The sequence below is a fragment of the Ammospiza nelsoni genome, chromosome 16, assembly GCF_027579445.1.
Source record: "Ammospiza nelsoni isolate bAmmNel1 chromosome 16, bAmmNel1.pri, whole genome shotgun sequence".
Taxonomy (NCBI): domain Eukaryota; kingdom Metazoa; phylum Chordata; class Aves; order Passeriformes; family Passerellidae; genus Ammospiza; species Ammospiza nelsoni.
The window spans coordinates 18,009,867-18,030,999 of record NC_080648.1 but is presented as its reverse complement, the minus strand read 5'-3'; the positions used below and the strand labels follow the sequence as shown (position 1 = coordinate 18,030,999).

The following is a 21,133-nucleotide window of genomic DNA, read 5'->3' as shown; positions in this document are numbered from 1 at the left end:
TCTTTCCAGCAGTCAGCAATTTTCTACCTCAGCATTCCAGCTGGGGCTGTTTCTGCCCAGTGTCCTTCTGAATCCTACAGGAAAAGGGTGTGAAGCTTTATCAGTGACTTTGCTGTGGAAGAAATATTTAAAGAAGTCAGACACCATGGCCAGGAAGCCACTTGTTCTTCTCATGCACAACATTTCTCCTACTGAGCAACATTTTTGTTTGTTCTGAGCGGGATTTGTCTGTTTGCAGTAAATACCTGTCACATAGCAACAGAAATATTACTAAATAATAATACATAACATGTTAAGCTCCTTGGTCTAGAAGCTTTTAATGAAAAAACCACATGTTCCTGATAAAAAATAATAAATAATGTCAGCTTTTCTTTGTACATTAAAAATATCTGTACATGGTTCCACGATATGACAAAGTACAATTGTATTTTCTAGGCTCAGGGTGGCATCTTGGGGTAGATCTTCACCTAAAAAGGGTCGAGGCTCGCGCTCTTGATCCTGCATGAAAATCCTTTTCCCAAATTTGTGGAGTTCAGAGCCTTGCCCGCCCTTTCCATGCAAAGGGGGAAGCAGCCCACGAGGAACGTGGCAACACCAACATGCAGGAAGCAGCTGAGGACTGAGATCTTGGCAAATGTGAGACTGGAAAATCTGGAACACTCCTTGCCTCGACTGGAAGAGACCAGCAACAGATAGAAAAATAAAGGTGGCAAAGGTAAGTAGAAGTCTCTCCTCCAAGTGTAGCTAGAAAAGGATTTAGGTGGTTTGTTTCCAAGATGGCACTTAGTGATCCATTGGCTCTGGCTCCTGGCCAAGCTTCTGCTGCCTCAGAACGCCCAAAGTTTGCTCAGGGAGGGATGGGGACAGCTCTGGGCTCCAGGACACGTCCCATGCCCAGGGAATGGCAGAGCAGGGCCGTGGCTCTGAGCTGGGCTGGTCCCACTCGGCTCCTGGGCTCCTCCCTGGCCAGGAAACTCCACCAGGGCAGGGCAGAGCTCTGCAGGCTCGGGGAGCAGCAGCCGGGGCTGGAACCAAAGGGCAGCAAACATTTCCTCTTGTTCTCCTGGAGAAAACGTGGGGCTGCTCGTCCCCTGGCAGTGCCCAGGCCCAGGCAGAGCCAGCAGGGATGGGGCAGCTCGGTGCCACCCCACAGCTGTGGCCTGCAGGGTGGGGTGGGCTGAGCAGGGGGCAGCTGGAGAGGAAAGGAGCAGCAGGAAAGGAGCAGCAGGAAAGGAGCAGCAGGAGTCTCTGCACGGGCTGGTTTGGAGCTGTTTTGGCCCTGGCTTTGCCAGGAATGCCTCACTCCTGGAGCAGGGCTCTGGCACAGCTCCAGCTGCTCCTGCAGGGACAGGGACAGGGACAGCAGTCCTGACCCTCCCCGTGCTCCCACCCAGCTCCCACAGCTGGACATTCCTGGGAATTCACTGCAGGAAGCACCAGGACAATGCAGATGGATGGATTTTCAAGTGCTGCTGTCTGTGAATCCTTGGGATATCCTAAAATGCCTCTGTTCCTCCTCTTCTGGGCCAGGACTAGAAACAGGACTCTTGGGATTCGGGGTCAGGGTGGATGGGAAGCTTCTCTTGTTCCTGGTGGTGCCCGTTGTGTAACACCTTGTACCTGGCAGGGGAACACAAACCGTGGTCAGTGCCAGCTCAGAGGCCAAACTGATGGAAAATGAGATCAAGCAAACCCCAAAGTGTATTTAGGAGAGTGATTGTTCCAAATATCCAGATGCCACATTAAAAAGTGTGAATCCCTGCTTTGGGAATGAAATCTCCAGTGTGGAGCAGTCAAAGCAATCCCTGAAAACCAAGAAGCTGGTGGGTTTGGGGTGTCTGAGCTGAGCTGCACTGCCTGAGTGTGGGCTGAGGATGCTCCTGCAGGAATTCCCAGCTGGATGCTGGCTCCCAGCATGGCCAGGGCACTGAGTGTGCAGGTGTTTCCCTCAAACACCCCTTGGAACTCCAGCACTTCAAACAAGGACCAGGAATTAAAAATGTGCTCCCAACGAGTCACAGACTGGATGTCAGAGACAAGCAGAGACATTTTGACCTCACACTGAACAGACTCCAACGAGACAGCCACAGAGAGAGAACAGAGCTGGAACTGAGGGACCAGGTCAGACTGGGACACTGTGGGACACAATCCACCTGGGACACCTCGGGAATGCCAAAGGCTCTGCCACAGCTGGGACACGAGAGAGCCCTGACACCTGGGGCTCAGCACCATGGACAGGGACCGGGATAGCCAAGGATCCAGACAGACAGAAACTGGGAAGTCCAAGGATCCAGCTGGACAGGGACTGGGATATCCAGGGATCCCAATGGACAGGGACTGGGATATCCAAGGATCAAGATGGACAGGAATATCCAAGGATCCAGACAGACAGAGACTGGGATATCCAAGGATCCCAATGGACAGGGAGTGGGAAATTCAAGGTTCCAGATGGACAGGGACTGGGACACCCAAGGATCCCAATGGACAAGGGCTGGCACACCCAGGGATCCTGATGGACAAGGGCTGGGACACCCAGGGATCCTGATGGACAAGGACTGGCACACGTAAGGATCCTGATGGACAGGGACTGGCACACCCAGGGATCCTGATGGACAAGGGCTGGCACACCCAAGGATCCCAATGGACAAGGGCTGGCACACCCAAGGATCCTGATGGACAAGGACTGGCACACCCAGGGATCCTGATGGACAAGGGCTGGCACACCCAGGGATCCTGATGGACAAGGACTGGCACACCCAGGGATCCAAACCTTCCTCCGTGTTCTGCGGCCGTCCCAGAGTGGAGCAAGAGCAGCAAGAGCAGGTGGTGCTGATTGTTAGAGGTTCATTAAGCTAAAGAGGAGTCATTGAGGTGTCCCAGGATGTCGTGTGGCACAAAGTGTCTGTCTGAAGCCTCTGGCAGTGAGTTCAACACTTCCAGCTGTTTACCCTGTGGGGAAAGAGGACTGCTAGCACAGGAGGGAAGAGCATCCCTGGCATCCATGGCTTGCTCAGGTACCAGCACATCATTCCTAAAATATCCCAAACATCTCCAGGAGTCTGTTAAGGGAGTCCTCTGCTGCCAGGCCTTTGTGTTCTGTGGGGTTTTCCATACCCTGCAGCCTTTCCCTTCAAATGCAAGTTCAGGGCCCCCTGCCAGTTGTAAGGCACTGATTTAGTGCTGGATAAAAGCTGGGATTTTTACAGCCTTGCTTTGTTCTCACACAAAGTTTTTGTTCTCTCTCTTTCCGTGTGCCTTCACTGATCTCTCTCTGAAAATACACCTCATTTCTCAGCTCTTGGCACCTGTGGGGAGCAAGATTTAGAGAAATTCTCATCTGCACCTGAAATTCAGCTGCTTCCCCTGCAGGAACACACCTGGTGTGCCTCAGCCATGGATTTATCCTACAATGCAAGGAGAAAACAGCACTGGAACCCTCCCTGTGAGGGCTGAAGGCTTCAAGAGAAAGCAGCCAGGTAGGTGTGAGAAATAAATACATCTGAGGGAGCTGGAATATGTGTGCAGGGAAAAAAGAACATTAAAAGGGTTAAATGCTTAAAGTAAATTATCTACAGCAAATTAATTGTGCTGTTTTCCTGCCCTGATGGGCTCCTTGGTGGGATTTGTGCACCCCCCAATAAATAAATTATAAAACAATAAATCCCAACAATGGGAAGGCCCTGCCCCTCCAGGGACCTGCTGCTGTTCTGAGCTGTTCACTTTGTTTGCTTTTCTCATTCTCCAAAAACTTCTCCATTTTCAGATATTTTCCCCATTTCTGATCTGGAGCAAGTCTTCACTCCTCGTGAGATAAAACAAAGAAGAAAAAAGCAGAAAAGAGCAGACTCCAATTGATGTTCAATGCCCTTTGCTGCTTTTATCAGGGGTCAGATCTCCCCACTGTGATATTGGCAATTTTGGGAGTGAGCATTCACTGCCTGTGTCTTTATTTTCTCTTTTTCCATTTGCTGAAGCCCAGCTCCAAATGAAACACTTCCAAACTCTTTTCCTCCTTCATCTACAAGCAGAAACTCCCCCAGGAGCAGCCACCATCCCACCTGGAACAGATCTCCAAGGAAAAGGCAAGTAGGGGATGATGGCTCCCACTGTATCACAAACCTTTTGTTATTTGCAGGAGCACCCGGGAAAGATTTGCTGGGACCAGAGGAAAACAAGATGAAATTATGTAAAATGGATAAACTTGGAGGATTTGCATTTGGCTTGAGCAGAATCCTACTCTCAATAATTTATTTTTATACCATTTTTCTTCTCAACCACCTAAAATAGTGGCAGGTAGAAGAGGTTTTGAGGTAAAAGTTGGCTGAAGCCACATTTTAAATGGAACTGAGCTCCCAAACTGAATGAAGGACTGAAACTTTTCCAAGATTTGACAATTGTGTTGCTCCCCAATTTATATCTTTCCCTGCATTTTCCTTTCTCTCCCAAAGTGATTTTCCTCTGGAATATTTGCAGCACCAATGCTGGAACTTCACCCTCCCAGCTCGTGTCCATTCCTCTGAGCTCTGCGGCTTCCAGAGGGACTTGCAAGAGCAAGAACAAATAATTGCTCTGCAGTGGGATTGTGGTGAACAATCACTTGGCAGAGGTTATTTCAGTGAACACATCCCTGAAATCAGTCTTGCACCATCTGCTCAGTCCCAGAATTATAAATTCTGAATTAGAAAACAACAGAATTCATGAACCACTCTAAAAGTGAGGGGAAGAGAGCAGCTTCAGATGGATTTTGTGCTTTATCCCAGCCTGTGCTGGCTCTGCTCTGCTCCATTCCTGTGTCAGGAATGGGTGGAAAAGATTTTTTATTTTTTAATTTCTGTGTTTTATGGCAGCCCCAAAGCCCCAGGAACCAAGGGCTGGAAGGGCAGGATGGGTCTGGGAGGCACCAGGAATTCCCCAGGCTGGAAGCACCAGGAGAGATCCACAGGAGGAGATGCAGAGGGCCAGGAGCAAAATCGGAGCCTGTTCTCCAGGACATCAGGAATGTCCCCTCCTGCTGCCTGCCTGAGAGGGACTTCCGATATTTTTGGAAAACTGGGAGATGCTGAGAAACAGAGAACTGAGAAAAGGGTGACACAAAATCCAAGAATCTCTGGAATTCCCTATTTTAATCTGTGATATTTTTCCACTTTGAAAGAGCAAAACCCTCAAATCTGAACTCCACCAAATGTCACAATGAACTGGGAACAACATGCATTGCTCCATTTCCCTGTTCTGCTGAAAAAATGAATCCACAGAGGCCAAATTATATGGAATTTCACAAAACATTTGCTTTTAATGCAGCTGCGTGTGAAACTTCCACAAATGAGAGCAGAATTATCCCTCTCTCAGCATTCCCAGGTTCCCAAACTCCAGAAAATTAAAAGCTTCCCAGTAACTCTGTAACCTCTGGGCTGAATTTGTGCTGCTCCCATCCCTGCAGTGAAGTTCTGCACTTGGCCATCAGCATAAAATCATTAGAGCAGGGTAAGAATAACTTGAATTATCCCATTACAGCCCAATGTGAAAACCCAGATCTTGGGAAAACATTGGAATTGCTGAATTATTTACATGGCTCTGACAGCAATGTTGATTTTAGAGTCCTTTGTAGTCAAATCTAAACACAAATCTCTGTCTGTCTCATGACAAGTGTTTATTTTCCCACTCTTGAGCAGTTAAGCTGAATCTCTTAATTATCTTTAAATCAAATAATGTTGTTCTGACCTTGGGAGCTGAACTCAGCCCTCATCATTCTTTGCTAAATATCAGGCAGAGGTTTTATAAAACATCTGTCTCCAGCCCACACCACCCAGCTTTCAGTGCACTTTATAAGATTTCTGAAGAAATCCAGAGTTAAAATTAGCACTTCTCAAGTAAGTCAATACTTATTTCTCTTGAATAAGAGGAATGCTAAAAAAAAAAAAAAAAGATAAAGAGGAGATTTTTTTTTTGTCTCTGACAAATCCCAGGAAACAAAGAGAGCATCTCCCAATATGTTTGTGTCTCTCCTTTTTTTCCCCCTTGTTCCATCTTCTCTCTTTTTTCTGGCAAACCAAGATTAAACCCCTTCCAGTCCCTTTGTTTTTGTGTTTGCAGGAGCTGTGGATCCTTTTCAAGGAGGATGTTTAGAAGTGCAGGCAAATAATAACCTGAAATAGGATCTTGAAATGAAATGTCCAAACCCTTCAGTATCTGGTTTCCTTTTGGTTTTCTCCTGCTGAATTTCACCCAAATTTTGTTTCCCTGGGACTGCAGGTGCTCATTTCCATCTTCTTTTTTTATGCTCTTTATTCCAGGCTCTACTAATGAATTTCTCTGTGGTGCTTTCCAATCCCCCTCACCACAATTGCTGAATTTGATAATTTTCCCTTTTCCCACTCTCCTGCTTTCAGCTGCTCTACCTGGATAATGTTTATAATTTTCCCTATTTTCCACTGCAGGTTGTTTTGCTCAACTTCAGCTGAAAATCCTGAATTTGGCTATTATGAGGAGGAATTGGGGCTGGAAACCAAGGGACCCACACAGGAACCACGAGCTGGGGATGGCCCAGAGCTGCTGAGCTCTTCTGCTTTAGATTTGTGCCATTTTAATGTTGCAGGAGTTGATGTTTCCACAACAGAAGCAGCAATTTGGGCACCAAAGGACAGAAATGAAGCAAATTTCAGAATCAACGAGGAGCTCCTTGTTTGCAGTGAGTGAAATGCATTTGCTAATTATAAAGCAGGGTAAACAAATAAACAAATGAGAGAGGCCACGCAGGGGATGCGGGGAAGAGGAGCCCTTTCCCCTTTTCCTCCCATTAACTCCCTATTTCCATTTCTCTCTCGTTAATGTTAAGCTTGGCACTCCATTACAGGCACTAATTAGCTCCAGATTTTGGCCTCCAGTTCGTTTTTGCACCATAATTAATGCAACAGCCATAAGAGCCCCAGTCTGATGATGAGGAGAGCACTTGGAAGTGCTCAGACACAGCAGAAGCACAGAGCAGCCCATTAGAGCAGCTCCCAGCCACCCCCAGATGGGAGCTGCTGGGTTTAAGTGTTTCAATTAATGAAACACAAGCAGGATCAATTAATAATATTCAAATGGAAGAGAAAGACTTATTTTTTTTAATGGAGGTTTCACCACTGGCATAATTACATCTTTTATCTGCTGGGGAAAAAAAACCTACATTTGTTAAAGCTGTGGAGTGAACCAGTGGCAAAAGCTGGAGCTGTTCAGTGGAGTTTGTCAGGTTTTAAATGTGCCACAGTGGGAGAATCCCAGAATTTCAGGCTGGGAAAGCCCTCCCAGCCCATCCAGTCCAGCTGTGCCCTGTGCCCACCTTGTCCCCGGCCCAGAGCTCTGAGTGCCACCTCCAGGGATGGGGATCCAAGCCTCCCTTTCAGTATTTACCAACCCTCTCCCTCTGGGAATTGATGGCTTTTCCCATTGAAATACCCAGTGGAAAATGGAATTACAGCTCGTTGAAATCTGGCAAATAATTCCCCCTCCTTCCCTGCTTTGTGCGTGAACAGCAGAGCTTTTTTTTTTAGGCGTCAAAAGCAGATTTTGTGCCCAGCATCATGAGTTTGATAACAAAAGGCTGGCATGTGCACATTGTTCCTGTCACTGCTTTGGGCTGCTCAGGAGCAAATGGCACCAACTCCCCCAGAGCAGCTGGGTCTCCCTCCCACCCTGCAGGCTGAGGGGAGAGCTCTGCTCCCCAGAATGGCTCACCCAGCCCTCCCTGCCTCTGCTCCTGCCAAATCCACAGTTTTGTGTCCTGGGGACTTCTGTGCAGCCCCAAGGTGGTGCTGGGAAGCTGTGCTTGCCTTAAGGTATTTATTTAAGGGCTGAAAATTAGATTTTCTTGTAATGGAGTAATGACATAAAAATTAAATAACAAAATACCAGTTAAATAATAGTAAATTAAAACCTGTTAAATTTAATAAGAAATAAACAATTTAAAATTAATTAAAAATAACCTTGTGATGCCTTTAACATCTCAACTAGGACCTGTTGTAGGTTAAGCTCAGTAAATCTTATGCATCAATCTTACCAAAATTTTATTTGGCTGCCTTTCCTCAGGTCCCCATCCTGCTGAGAGAGCAAACACCAGGTTCCACTGTGCTGTGTTCAGTGGGAGTTTCTTCTCCTCTCTCCTTCTGTATCCAGATTTTCCAATTAATAATTCTATGATGTGATTAAAGGAGCACATTCCTGCCTTTGGACTTTCTCCCTTACAACCCACTGGGTGCGAATTTGTACAGCTCCATCCCTGAGATTGTGAACAATATTAATTAATTGTGAGCTGTGCTCCCCACTCCTCATCCTCTGCGAGCCTTTTATCAGGATTAAATGTCACACCACAGATGGGGACATTGGCAGTGGGTGCTGAATTTAATAAAATCTCCAGATCCTCCCTGCGCAGCCTTGGTTTGGAGCGCAGGCTGGGATTTGAGGCTCCTGATGAATCCCTGGCTCCTTCCCTGGGCAGTTTCTCCTGTTTCAGGCTGTGCAGGTTCCCAGCCAAGGAGCACAGCTTGCCTGGGCTCTGTTCCTTCCCCTGTTCCTCAGGAAGGATGATGCTCCCCTGGCTCATCCCCTTCCCTGCCAAGAGCTGTCTCCCAGCAGGGTCAGATCCTCTGCAGGAGGGGACAGGAGCTGCTGCCTCCTCTTGCTGTGATTCAGAGGCTGCTGAGCCCCCACTTTCTGTCACCCTGTCCCCAGACCTGCTGTGCTGCTGATCTTATCCCACCTCAGCCTCTCCAGGAGCTGCTCCTGGGGTTTTATTCCAATTAATCCCGTGAGGATCTGTGCAGGTGGTGCCAGGCCCTGCTCCCTCTGGGATTTCAGGGACCCTCTGAACCTTTCTGGAACAAAGACCTGAGGAAAACCTTTTATTATTTTCCTGTGAGCCTCCAATCTCCTGAAGGAGTCCAAAAGAAAAATCTCAAGCTTAACATTTGAATGTGCCCTGTCCAGGGCAAGGACGGGCAGAAATCTGAATATAAGGCACAGCTTGTTTTGTGGGGAGGATGAGGGGAACCCAAAAAACAAGGGATCATAAACAAGCAGATATTTATTTATTCTCTGATGGGTTTGTATTTATTCTCAGAGTAAAACCAGCTCTCAGCAGCTCCTCTGGAGATCATTCTTTAGAGAAATTCCCTGCAGATGACACGAAGAGTTCCACTGATCAATTAATTGATTTTGAGCACAGCAGGAGGCAACCAAGACCATCAAAACACCTGTGTGTGTGTAAACCCTTTATTTTCATATCCCTGCTGCTTACACAGGGTTATTTCTGATATTTTGTGCTTTCTTCTGGTCCTTCTGCAGATCTGAGTGTCTTTCAGAGCCACCTGTGAGACCCCACCTGTCCAATTCTTTATACATTGCCATCAAATTTGCTGTGCAGAGCAAACAAATAAGTTCAAACTTCTGAAGGTTGTGCCACCCCTTGGTTGCCCCTGGGCCTGTCTATTTTCTGCTCCAGAGGAGATGACACAGTCTATAAATCTCTGCCCTAGTCCCTGCTTTGGTAAATAAAATCTGCTCAGATTTATGTCTGCTCCTTCCTGAGGAAAAGCAAAGCAGTGATACATGTGGCAAATGGAACAGAAAATTGCTTTTCACCCATCAAGTTTCCAGTGTAACTGCCTAAAGTTTGGGCTCTTCTACAGCAGTAACTGATCTCACAAAATAAACCCAATTTTGCAGCACAATTCTTTGTGTTATATGGAGGCAACCAAAGATGTGCTTTGCCCAATAATTTAGCAAATGGCTTCAAACCATTTTAGGTTTAGGTTGGATTTTGGGGGGAAATTCCTGGCACAGGTTTGATATTGGGGGTGGGAGCAGCCTGGGACAGTGGAAGGTGTTTTGGGGTTGGAACTGGATGAGGTTTAAGGTCCCTTTCAATCCAAACCATTCTGGGATTCTCTGATTCCAAGGAATGAAGATCAGGCTGCTGCCTCAGAGAGGAAGTGAAGGAAATTTGTGTTTATTTTGGCAGAGCTTTATCTGTGCTTCCAAGCCTCCAGAAATCCAGACTTTCACTGCTCCAGCTGCCCAGGGATCCCTGAGTTTGGCCAGGAGAATGGGGCTGCTCCAGGACTAAACCCAACCCCTTGGAATCAACCTGGCTTCTGAAAAACAATTTATGAACCCAGCATCCCACCCCTTTGCTGAGCCAGTGCTGAATTGCTCCCTTTCATCCTCTCCAGCTGTAATTCATGTTGCTTAATTAATCTTAATTAAGTGTTGTGGGCATCTCTGGAGCTCAGTTCTCTATTTAATTACACTAACACACCATATAATGGTCTCTGTTTGATGGGATGTTTTGCACAAGAGTTTAATCCAGAAGCTGAAAGAATTAATTAGTTCTTAGAATGCCTCCGGAGGGTTGGGCAAGTAAACTGTGAGTTTGTCACAAATGCCTGGACTCTTCAGTGACCAGAATCCATCCCTGATGCTGCACACCTTGGGCCAGAGACACATTTCCCCTTGCTGGGGCTCTCAGATCCCTGTGGGATCTTCTGGAGCAGGATCAGACTCATGGGAGACAGAGAGATCTGGGTCAAGAGTTTACAGTTGGTTCCTGTTCCAAAAGCTTTGCCCCCCGTGCCCTGGCTGCTCTCTGCACACCCACAGCCTGAGCCAGCCCCCAGAGGGGATCAGCTGCCCTGGGATGGGAATTCCAGCAGGGAATGGTCCCCCTGTTTGCCAGGGCTTGGTGGGAATTCCCTTCCCCAGCACCTCCTGGGACCTTGGCACATCCATGCTGATTTCTTTGCCCAGCAAGGCCCGGAGCTGCTGAACCTCCTCCTCTTCTCTGCTAAAAAGAACCTGGGATGGCAAAACACAGAACCCTGCAGGGAAACTCTTGGAGCAAGGACAAAGGCAGCAAAGGCAGTGGCTGTCCTGTGACCCCGGGGCTCCTGATGCTCCTGTTCTGCTTGACAGCTCCACTTGTGAGGATTTTGTCACAGGATCTTCTCTCTAGCTGTGATTCCTTCAAGGCAGCACAGGAGTTCCACAACCCAAGGAGTTCCACAACAACCTTCCAAGGGTGGGCTGCTTAGGATGAGCACATTGAGCACCCAAACTCACTGCAGAAGTACAGTTCTTCCCAAAGACAGACAAGCAGAGCCTGACTGGCGTGCTCCCAACATTTCCATGGACTTTCTGCTTCTTCTTGGCCCAAGCAGGGAGGTGTGGATGCATCAGCCATCTCTGCAGGATTTGTGGGTCAGGAGAGCGTGGTGATGATTGGAGACTCACATTCTTCCATCCATCCTTCAGGAACCGGCTCCATCCCAACAGAGGGAGATTCCAGGTGGGCCAGGCCCTCCCGAGCACGGCAGCTGGCAGTCCAGTGCTTATGGCAGAACCATTCCAAGAGCTATGACAATGACACTGTTGATAGCTCTGGAAATGGCGCTGCCATCGGCACCACGCGAGGCTCCGTCCCCCTGCTCCTCAGGGGGAAGGAACGAGGATGGAGGAGCAGCTTCAGCTCAAATCCCTGAAATCTTGAGGGAAAGGTCCCAGTGAGGGTGTTTGGAGAAGCCTTCAGAGGTGCTGGCTGCAGTCTGGGGCTGGAATTGTGCTTGGGATACAGAGCACACACACACACACACACACGTGCCTGTTTCCCCTTTCACCCTGGGTTTAACTGGAATAAAAGGGAAAGCCTCCCTCTCTTTCCTCATTCCCCCATGGCAGTTTTCTGTCCTTCCCTTTGGATCCCAGCCAGAGGTGCTGCCCAGCCCTGGAGTTCCTTGTGCTGGGAAAAGCACATGGAGCTGGCAGGGCACCCGCTGCACCTGCCCAGCAAAGCGCCACAAACCCAGCTCAGCTCATCCTGGAGACCCTGCCACTGAAGCACTGATCATCCTTGCTGCCCTTCCAGCCTGTTCCAGGCTGTTTCCATTGGTCCTGTTCCTCAAAACTGAAGGATTCATGCTTTGGAAAGTTGGGCAGCCCCTGGTTTCTGCTGCTGAGACCTCTCTCCAAGACATCTCTTGTACCACTACAGGCAGAACTCCCAGCAGGGATCATCCTCACCACACCAAGGGGTTGTTGATGTAGGAAAAGAGACAAAAAGGAGCTTTTCCTTCTCCTTCCAGGCACATCCTGCAGCCTCCAAGGACCATTGTGGGGAAAGGTTTGAGTTACAAGTGGAAAACACTTTTTCTGATGTCTGAGGTGTTCTAATCAGCTGTGCTCCTACACCAGGCACTGACAACTCCTCTCTCAGTGCTTCTAAGGCTCAAAAAAACCCAGCATGATCTCCAATAACTTTTGTGCAGCCTCACTGAGGATCTCATCAATAACAGCTGTGACAAAATCAACTGGGGACACAAACAACGACAAAGAGAGGAGCAGAAGAACAAGAAGCAGTTTTCTCACCCCAGTTCTGTCTCCAGACCAGGGAAAATTGGCCCAGATCATGGAAGTGGCATCCCAGGGCACCTTTTCCCAGTGCATTTTGATTTTTTTGTCCTTGCTCCTTGTTGTTTCCTGAATTGGAATAATTTTGCTGCTGTCCTGACCGTGAGGGAGGCATTTGTCACTTTGACCAGGGAAGTGTAAAATCCTACCAGACCAGATGGGAAAGGTTTTGTAACTACTTTGCATAGATATGATGGAAAAATCAAGATTTTCCTCTCTGTGCCCAGCAGAACCAGGGGAGAGGTGTTATGTCCAAGGGTCACAGGGTTTGGCAGCAGCTCAGCTTGGATTGTTCCAGGCAGAAGCAACAACTCCCCTGGAGAGCAGAGAGAGCAGCACACCCAGCAGAGCACACCTGCAGCCTCTCTCCAGTGCAGCTTTTGGGAAAATTGCAGCCAAGATGGATCACAACAAAGGGATGGACACAGGGATGCTTCCAGAGGGGTGAGAGCAGACAAACACTCACAGAGGACATTTCACAGACACCTGGCACAAAGGACTGAGGGAATAACAGCTGAGTGCAGCTGCAGAGGAGACCTTTGAGTGCTCAGTGGAGCCTTAGATCCCAAAATGTGAGGAGTCCTGAAGTGCTCCCGGCCAGGCTGGACAGGGATTGGAAAAACCTGGGAGGGTGGAAGGTGCCCATGTCAGGGGGTGGAACAGGTGAGCTCTAAGGTCTCTCCAACCCAACCCATTCCATGATTCTCTGTTTCCTGCAGGCCTGGGAGGGATGGTGGCAGCTCTCTCTCAGTGCTGGGTGTTCTGCAGAGCAGCTCCAGGGAGCAGATTGCAGCCTGAGCTCAGCTCTGCCTCCCCCTGTGCCCAGCCCTGCCAGGGGAAACTTCCAGATGGAGGGAACAGAAACTGCCCTGAGCTCTGCTGCTGTGAAGGAACTGCTGAAATCTGTGTGCCTAATGAGGAATAAACAGAAGCACTGAAGGGAAAAGGAGAGGGAAGCCCCTGCCTGCCCCAGATCTGTTGGGATAATTCAGGTTGAGAGGGAGCTGTGCAGTGTGCCCAGGATTTGGGGCTGGGTGAAGGGATGGGTGCCTGGGGATGCTGCAGCTGCTGGGGGGTGGCACTGAAGGGAGAGGGGCATTCCCTGTGTCCTGTCAGTCCCTGTGACTTGTCACAGACAGGGAGGCTGTCCCTGTGACCACCGGGATTTTCTCAGTTCTGGGGTGAGCCCTGCTCCTTTCCCCTGCCCTCGTTCCAAAACCATTTTGAGGAGGAAGCCACTCCCACACTTATTCCACTCAGCTGGAGCTGCACGTGTGGAAGTGCCTGGCCCTGGAGCATTCCCAGGGTGGCAGGAACACAGACTGCGTCCCTGGAACCTCTGAGGGAAGGGGAAGCCTTTGAGCTGTCAGGTTTAACCAACCTAAAACAGGTCTTGGACACTGCCAGGGACCCAAGGCCTCCCCATCCTCCCAGGGAAAATTTTTTCGTAATATCCTGATTTTCTCTGTGTGCTGCCCATTAAGGAGACCCTGCAGTGCTGGCCCTTGGAGTGAGAACAACCATCCCAAAGGGGAAAATCCCTGTTATCCACATTTCCCTGTCCAATGCCCTGCCAGGCTTCCCCATTCCCCTGGGGCTGCTGCCTCCACCCCACAAGTGTCAAGCCATAAATCAGGGAGGGTTTACAGTGGGTAGCAATAAACAGTGAACAGACAGAGCTGCAGTAATAAAAGAAGGGACTTACAGAGCATGGTCATGGCTAGACAGGAGCTGGTCTGCTGCAGAAGAGCAGGAGGAGCTTGGAGACAGAGGAACAGCCACTTTTAGTGCAGGAAGGAGCAAAGACAGACACAGTGAGGGAGTTAAAGGGGAAAGAGGAAAAAACACAGCACTGGTTAATTGGGAAACAGCCCCACGCCAAACACTGAGCAGTCAATGGCATCAGTCAGAGCTACACCCCCAAACCTCCCGCTGAATGGAGCCTGAGTTTCACTTAGAACCACCTGAGCCATCAGCTGGAGTCCTTTTCTCCATAAACCATCCTGGGAATCATTCTGCTTTTCAAGAAAATCTCCCAACAGGGTTTTAGGCAGGAGTTCTCTGCTGAGCCTGTTTTCCAAAACCTCTCCAGCATTGCTCTGGAAGGGATTTGGGAGCTGGGTCCTGCCTTCCTCCCAACCATTCCATGAGTACTAAGCACCCCTCTGCTCCGAGGATCCTCCCTGGAGGACGCCACAGCTGGCTTCAAACCAAAGTCCAGGGAGTTGTAACTTGGCCACTTCATTTGTCCCCATGATTTTAGCAGCCATGCTCACTGCTAAAAAATCTGATTTATGAGGCAGTGCAGAGCTGCTGGAGATCCCTGGCTGGTGCTCCTGGAGTATTTTGACAGCTCCAATTTGTTGGAAATGCTGGGTTGGGTTTTTAGGTTCAGATGGGAGAGCAATAGCTGAGCTCCCTGACTCAGTCTGCAGCGCAGGAGATCAGCAGTCACCACTTCACCTTTACCAAAGCTGGATCTAGGCCTGCCTGCAAGGATGAGCTTCAAAATCCCCCTCTGCGGGCTGCTGGTCTCCCACCAATCCCCTGGAGTGCAACAGGGAATTCCAGGGGTTCCTAAAACAGCCGTAACCCCTCCCTCATCCTGCACTTTTCTCCTGAGCCAACAAGACCTCTAAACACTGCACATAGAAAAGAAAATTCCCCTATAAAACAGCAGTCCTGGGCTGGAAGAAATCAAATTTCAGGCAGCTACAATTCCTCAGAGTTAAACAGCTTTCCTTATGCCATGAGAGGATAATGTAGAACTGTCCCTGAGTGTGGCTGAGACTGCAACAGGAGCCTGGGAGCTCTGTGTGTGCTGTGCCTGCAAACAGGAGAGCCCAGGAGGGAGGAGAGGAGGGCAGGGGCTCCAGGACAGCCCAGCTGGGTGCCCGACTATGAATTATGGGACAAGAAGAGCTCCAAGGTGAGCAGACACAATTTTACAGCCAAATCTCCCCAGGCAAACACATGTGAAGCCAAGCATAGGGGGATAGAGGGTTTTAAGGAAATTAATTTAGCTTGCAGCTTATTTTAAAGGATTTTATGGGCTTGTTTTAAAATTTATCAAGGACAAAGATCCTTTCAAAAACAGAGGAATTGGTTTGTCACTGAAGTGCATCACTCATTTCCCTGAACTGCTGTTTTATGGGGTTCTCTCACAGAATAGAAGCATGGAATATCCTGAGTTTCCACAGGATCATCCAGCCCAGCCCCTGGCCCTGCACAGCCCCAAAATCCCACCCTGGGCATCCTTGGGAGCAGTGTCCCATTCCCTGGGGAGCCTGGGCAGTGCCAGCACCCTCTGGGGGAAGAACCTTTCCCAAAATCCAGCCTGACCCTGCCCTGGGTGCTGTCCCTGTCCCAGAGCAGAGATCAGAGCCTGCTTCTCCTCATTCCTACAGCGGCTGTGCCCAAGGAGGGATTTGCAGGGATGCCCAGGAGCTGCATCCCTACCTGGGAGGTGGGTGGGACACTCCTGCAGGATAAAACATCCCCCCTCAGCTCTCTGCAGCTCTCCTGGCAGCACTTGTGGCACTGTCACTCCTAATTGCTTCCCTGCCTGCTGAGCAGTTGCTTTGTGCAGTTCTTGTCTCAAAAGCTGGCTCCAAGTGTTATGAAGTGCTTTCAGTGCTAATAAACACCAGCTCTGGTGCTGTAAAAGCCTGTCACAAAAGCAGCGCAGGGCATGAATCTCCCTGAATGCATTAATGTGCCTTTAATACATCAGTGGAAAGTGGGACTGCTCCTGCGCTCTGACAGATCAATCTGTGATAAAGTTACTCATAGATATCATTAATGTGAGACATGACCACTTTCTTGAGTTTTTTTCTGGAGTTTGCCTGTTTGGCTCTGCTTTGTTTCATGCAGCTTTGCAAAGGGATAAATCCATATTTTTTCCTTCAATTCTTAAATAAATCTCCACAATTTATTGCCGTGCATTGCACGTAAACTGTTGTTTATGTGTTTTTCCAGAAGTGGCTTCGCTTCAGTGGTGGAAAAAGCACTGCCAGGACTCGGAGCTTGGAAAACACGGAGGTTAAAGGAATTGTTGGACTTCATTTTGAGAGAGAAAAGGATTTCAGAGCAGGAGAAGGCTCCTGTGTGGGTGTCACATCTTTGGGCTGTGACATCATATCAGGGACAAGTATTAAAAATATGGAAGGGGGTACCCGGGGAGGGTTGGATCCCCATCCCTGGAGGTGCCCAAGGAATTCCTGGAGGTGGCACTCGGTGCTCTGGGCTGGGGACAGGCTGGGGATGGGGCACAGCTTGGACTCGATCCTGGAGGGCTTTCCCAGCCTCAGGGATTCCACGATAACACAAACACTCCAGAGATAAAGCAAAAAGCTCCTTAGTGCCACACGCTCCGCCGTTCCTGAAGCGCTTTGATGGCTCAGAGGAATGACACAAATTAACAGGCTCATTAACAACCCTTCTGCCAGATCCTCAGCAACAGCTCTGAAGGGCTGTCAGTGACAGTGGCAGACACAATCCACACTCGGGACGTGATTGACTTTGACACCACTGCCAGGGAAGGCTGAATGAAGCGAGATGGGGATTCTGGCTCCCCGGAGGGGAAACAGCAGCAGAGGGAGGGAGGAATTCCGGATGAACCATGCAATGCTCCTGCTCCCAGCCCAGAGCAAGGAAAGGGCACACAGCCAAGCCTGTCCCAAGGATTACTGTGCAAAACTCATTTCAGACCTGGCCTGCAATGTGGCACTGCCTCCAATCCAATTTAAGGGCAGCCCAGCAGAAGGCCTGGGCAGGAGTCCCTGGGGAGTTCCCCAAGTGCCTCCTAAATCTGGTTACCTGCATTTCCAGATGCTCTTTTCTGGTGCCTGCAATGGTCTGCCACAGCCCCAGAACAGATTATTGCAGAAGTGAGGGCTGGAAATCATCAGCTCCTGCAGGAGCAGCCTCAATCAGCTGGATTTAACAAGCATGGAATATTTGCAGGGCAGGATGTCATTCCCACATTCCCATAGCAAAAGTGCAGCTTCACTGGTGGCGAACCCAAAGCAGGGCTGGCTCTGGATCAATGCCAGGCCAGGTCACCCACTCAAGATGCACTGAGCAGCAGATGGTGGCAAGGATCACCTCTGCAACGCCAAATAAATCAAACCAAACCCTCAAATGCCAATTTCCTGGTTTGACATGGAAAGCTGAAGGTGCAAAGATGCTCAGAGCTGCCCAAGAGCTGGGCTCACAGGTCGGTGAGCCTCACAGACAATGGGAAGGATCCCAAAAATGGCAAATTGTTAAAAACCAATCACATTACATCAGATGTGCTCAAAGTCCTTGACATCTTCCTGGAAATACCAAATTTCTGGCCAAAACATCTTGGGAATAACGAGGTTTTCTTTCCCACGGTAATTCCAAAAGCCTTAAAAGCAATTTTAACAGCAACAGGGAGCTTTTCCACACTGTGACTTTACAATGGGGTGGTGCATACAATGCTTAAATAAATTCTCCTCTAGCAATCAGAAAGGAAGAGAATTATTGAAAAGAAGAACAAAGAAGTTAACCTAAAATTAAAATGCACTTACACAATTAGCTCTGAGTTGTAGATACTGCTGCCCCGAGGAAGAACAGAATGACAATAATTGCTGAGGTTTCCATAGAATTTCTAACCCTAAGGCATGTGGAGCTCTTTGCACATGCTGATTTGCATTGTCTGAAAACACTTTGCTGATAAACCAAATTAATCTCTGGAGAGGAGAGAACCAGCCCAACACATTCAAAGGTCAGTTGAAACAGAAGGAGAGTAGGTGGGGAGCAAAGTTCTATCCGTAATAGAGTTTATTCAGGCACCAAAATTAGTTCTAAATCCTGTTTTGGACCTCTGGAATGAAGCAAAGGACTGGGAGTTGGATTCAATAGGTGCTGCGTTATGAGGGATGGCTGTGTTTATCTAAATGCAGTTGGAATGTGGGGAATGTGGGGCTGGGGGCTCTGCCCTGTGCCAGAGGAGCTGTCAGGTGTCCCAGCTGCAGGAATGTGGGGCTGGGGACTCTGCCCTGTGCCAGGAGGAGCTGTCAGGTGTCCCAGCTGCAGGAATGTGGGGCTGGGGACTCTGCCCTGTGCCAGGAGGAGCTGTCAGGTGTCCCAGCTGCAGGAATGTGGGGCTGAGGGCTCTGCCCTGGCCATGGGTCCCTAATTCCAGCTGCAAGGCAGACCCTGCCCCACCACAACACCCTCACTGCCCAAAGCACAAATCATGCGATTAAAGCAGACAAAGATGAGCTACATCTCAGTCCTTCCAAAGCTCCAGGTGCTCTGCAGAGCCTCAGCTTCCTCACCAGACACAAACTGATGCAGAACTTCTGATCCTAAATCTTGTATAGGGCCAAAGAACAAAAAGAGGTTTAGCTGCACTGTAATCTCTTTTTCCAACATCCAGGCACATTGAAGGAGATTATCTTTTGAAAATTGAAGGAAACTGTGCTATTGTAAACCTCTAATCCCCTCTCTCCTTTGTAGGAAACAAGATAAATATCTTGATTTCACTCAGCACAATTACAAGAAGCTTTTCTCTTATCAGAAGGTCTCTGTTCCCTTCAGGGAGGCGCTTTTGGAGCTGGGACAAGGCTCCAGCAGTTCCTGCTCTTTGGGGAGCAGGGCTTGGGGCAAGGAGGCTCCTCTGACACAGGGTGGTGACTTGGGCTTTGTGGAACACCCACAGTCCTGCACCTGAGAGTTCCTCTGCCCCTGGACCCTGCAGCAGATCCCAAATCTCCCCTGACTCAGCCCAAAAGCATCTGAGGGACCTCAGATGGTCACAGCTCCCTGTGCCCTGACAGCCCCAGCCACAGGGAATGGCCCTGTGCAGGCTGGCACTGATGCCAAGCTGGAAAACCACGCCAGGGAAGTTGGAACATAAGTTTGGTTGTAAATATTGGCAGAGCTTCATTAAAAAAATTAAGAAAGCTCCTTCAAGAAATGACAAAACTCTTTTTTTAGTTGTAACTGAGTCTAATCATCCCCCATATTTTTAGAGAATTCCTTTCCAGGTTGGCAGCTAATGAAATTTAGGTGAAAATCAAATTACCTCCTGTCTATTTAACAACATTAACATTTCCAGGCAGCAATCAGATCCCCTCAGCTTGGGCTTGGTCTGGAGCCACTTCTGCTGGCACAGGGAGCTGATCCCTGAACTGAAACCTCTGGAGTGGAAAACACATCTTGAGCAACCTCTGGCTGCCCTGCCCTGGGCAAAACAAATGAAATATCACTGAACTCACCATTTTTAAATGCTCATCATTTGCTGTGTCTCTCAAGCTTTAGCTCAGGAATTAAAAAAAAAAAAAAAATTAGTGGGAATGTGCTTTATCAGCACCTTGTCAAGGGGGCAAATTCTTCCCTGATGGTGCCATGAATAAAGGAACTGCTGGAGAAGGGGCAGCACAGACCCCAGAGTTCTGCAGGTGCCACCAGCACAAAAACTCCACACTTGCCTCCAAAATACCTCCAAAAATGCCCAGGGCAAATCCAGTGTGAAACAGAGAGTCTGGGGAACATGGGGAGGGCAGAGCAAGCCCAAAACATTCACCTGGGGTCCATGAACTTGTCCTGAAGGACACAGAACCTCTCAGAGCTCTGACTCATCTTGCAGGATCATCAAAATTCCCAGAAATTTCAACCCAATTCAAGAACAGGAGTAGATATTTTACCTGTCAGCCCAGATCCTGAGAGACCTGCTGGGTGCACCAGGAACAGCTCTGAGGGACAACCTCTGCATTTCCTGAGCTGAGCCACAGCTGCAGCCCATGAAATCCCACCCTCAATGAAATCCCACCCTCACAGGTGGGGTGGGATCACTGCTCCACCCCCAGCACACCTGTGCTGTGGGGGAACCCTGGTGAGAGCCACATACCACAAACCATTCAAAAAACCATCACAAACCATTAAAAAGAACCACCACAAACCATTCAAAGAACCACCACAAACCATTCAAAAAACCATCACAAACCATTCAAAAAACATCACAAACCATTAAAAAGAACCACCATGAACCATTCAAAAACATCACAAACCATTCAAAAAGCCACCACAAACCATTCAAAAACCACCACAAACCATTAAAAAAAAAACACCACGAACCATTCAAACAAAACATCACAAACAATTCAAAAACCACCACAAACCATTCAAAAAGCCACCACAAACCATTCAAAAAGCCACCACAAACCATTCAAAGAGCCACCACAAACCATTCAAAGAACCACCATAAACCACTCAAAAACCACAATAAACCATTCAAACATACACACAAACCATTTTATGGTTCCAGGGTTCTGTGATCACTCATCCTTTTGCTCCACAGCAGCCCTGACCACTTTCCTACCACCAGGGATTTATTTTTATTCCTCTGGACCCATGGAGCTGTTAAACCTCTAAAAACTGGAGCCTGAGCTGCTGCACCCCTGTTCCAGCAGCAGCAGGGAGCGCTGGGACTCACTGCAGTTCCAACCCCCTCAGGTGCTCATTTCTGCTTTTCCCTTTCACTTTGCCTCTCTTGGCTCATTCAGGAGGAAAATCAGGAAGTGTTTTCCCTTGGAGAAATCCTATTGACTTTTGGAGAAGACCTCTCAGTGGTGGAAAAGGAGTGGTAAATAAACCTCTCACCAGAGCTTTCCCTGAAGAGAGCAATGCAGGGCTCTGAGCACTTCTGAGAGGAAATGGGAGCACA

At 48.7% G+C, this 21,133-nt stretch overlaps 1 protein-coding gene across 1 annotated transcript in view; it reads right to left on the bottom strand.

Moving 5' to 3' along the window:
• Positions 1–1,532: 1,532 nt before the first annotated feature.
• HTR4 (5-hydroxytryptamine receptor 4) overlaps positions 1,533–21,133 on the bottom strand; it is a 70,947-nt gene continuing 51,346 nt past the window's right edge. Inside the window, exon 9 of the mRNA XM_059483364.1 lies at positions 1,533–1,620. Coding sequence (XP_059339347.1) covers positions 1,533–1,620 — 88 coding nt within the window. The remainder of the gene's footprint in view (positions 1,621–21,133) is intronic.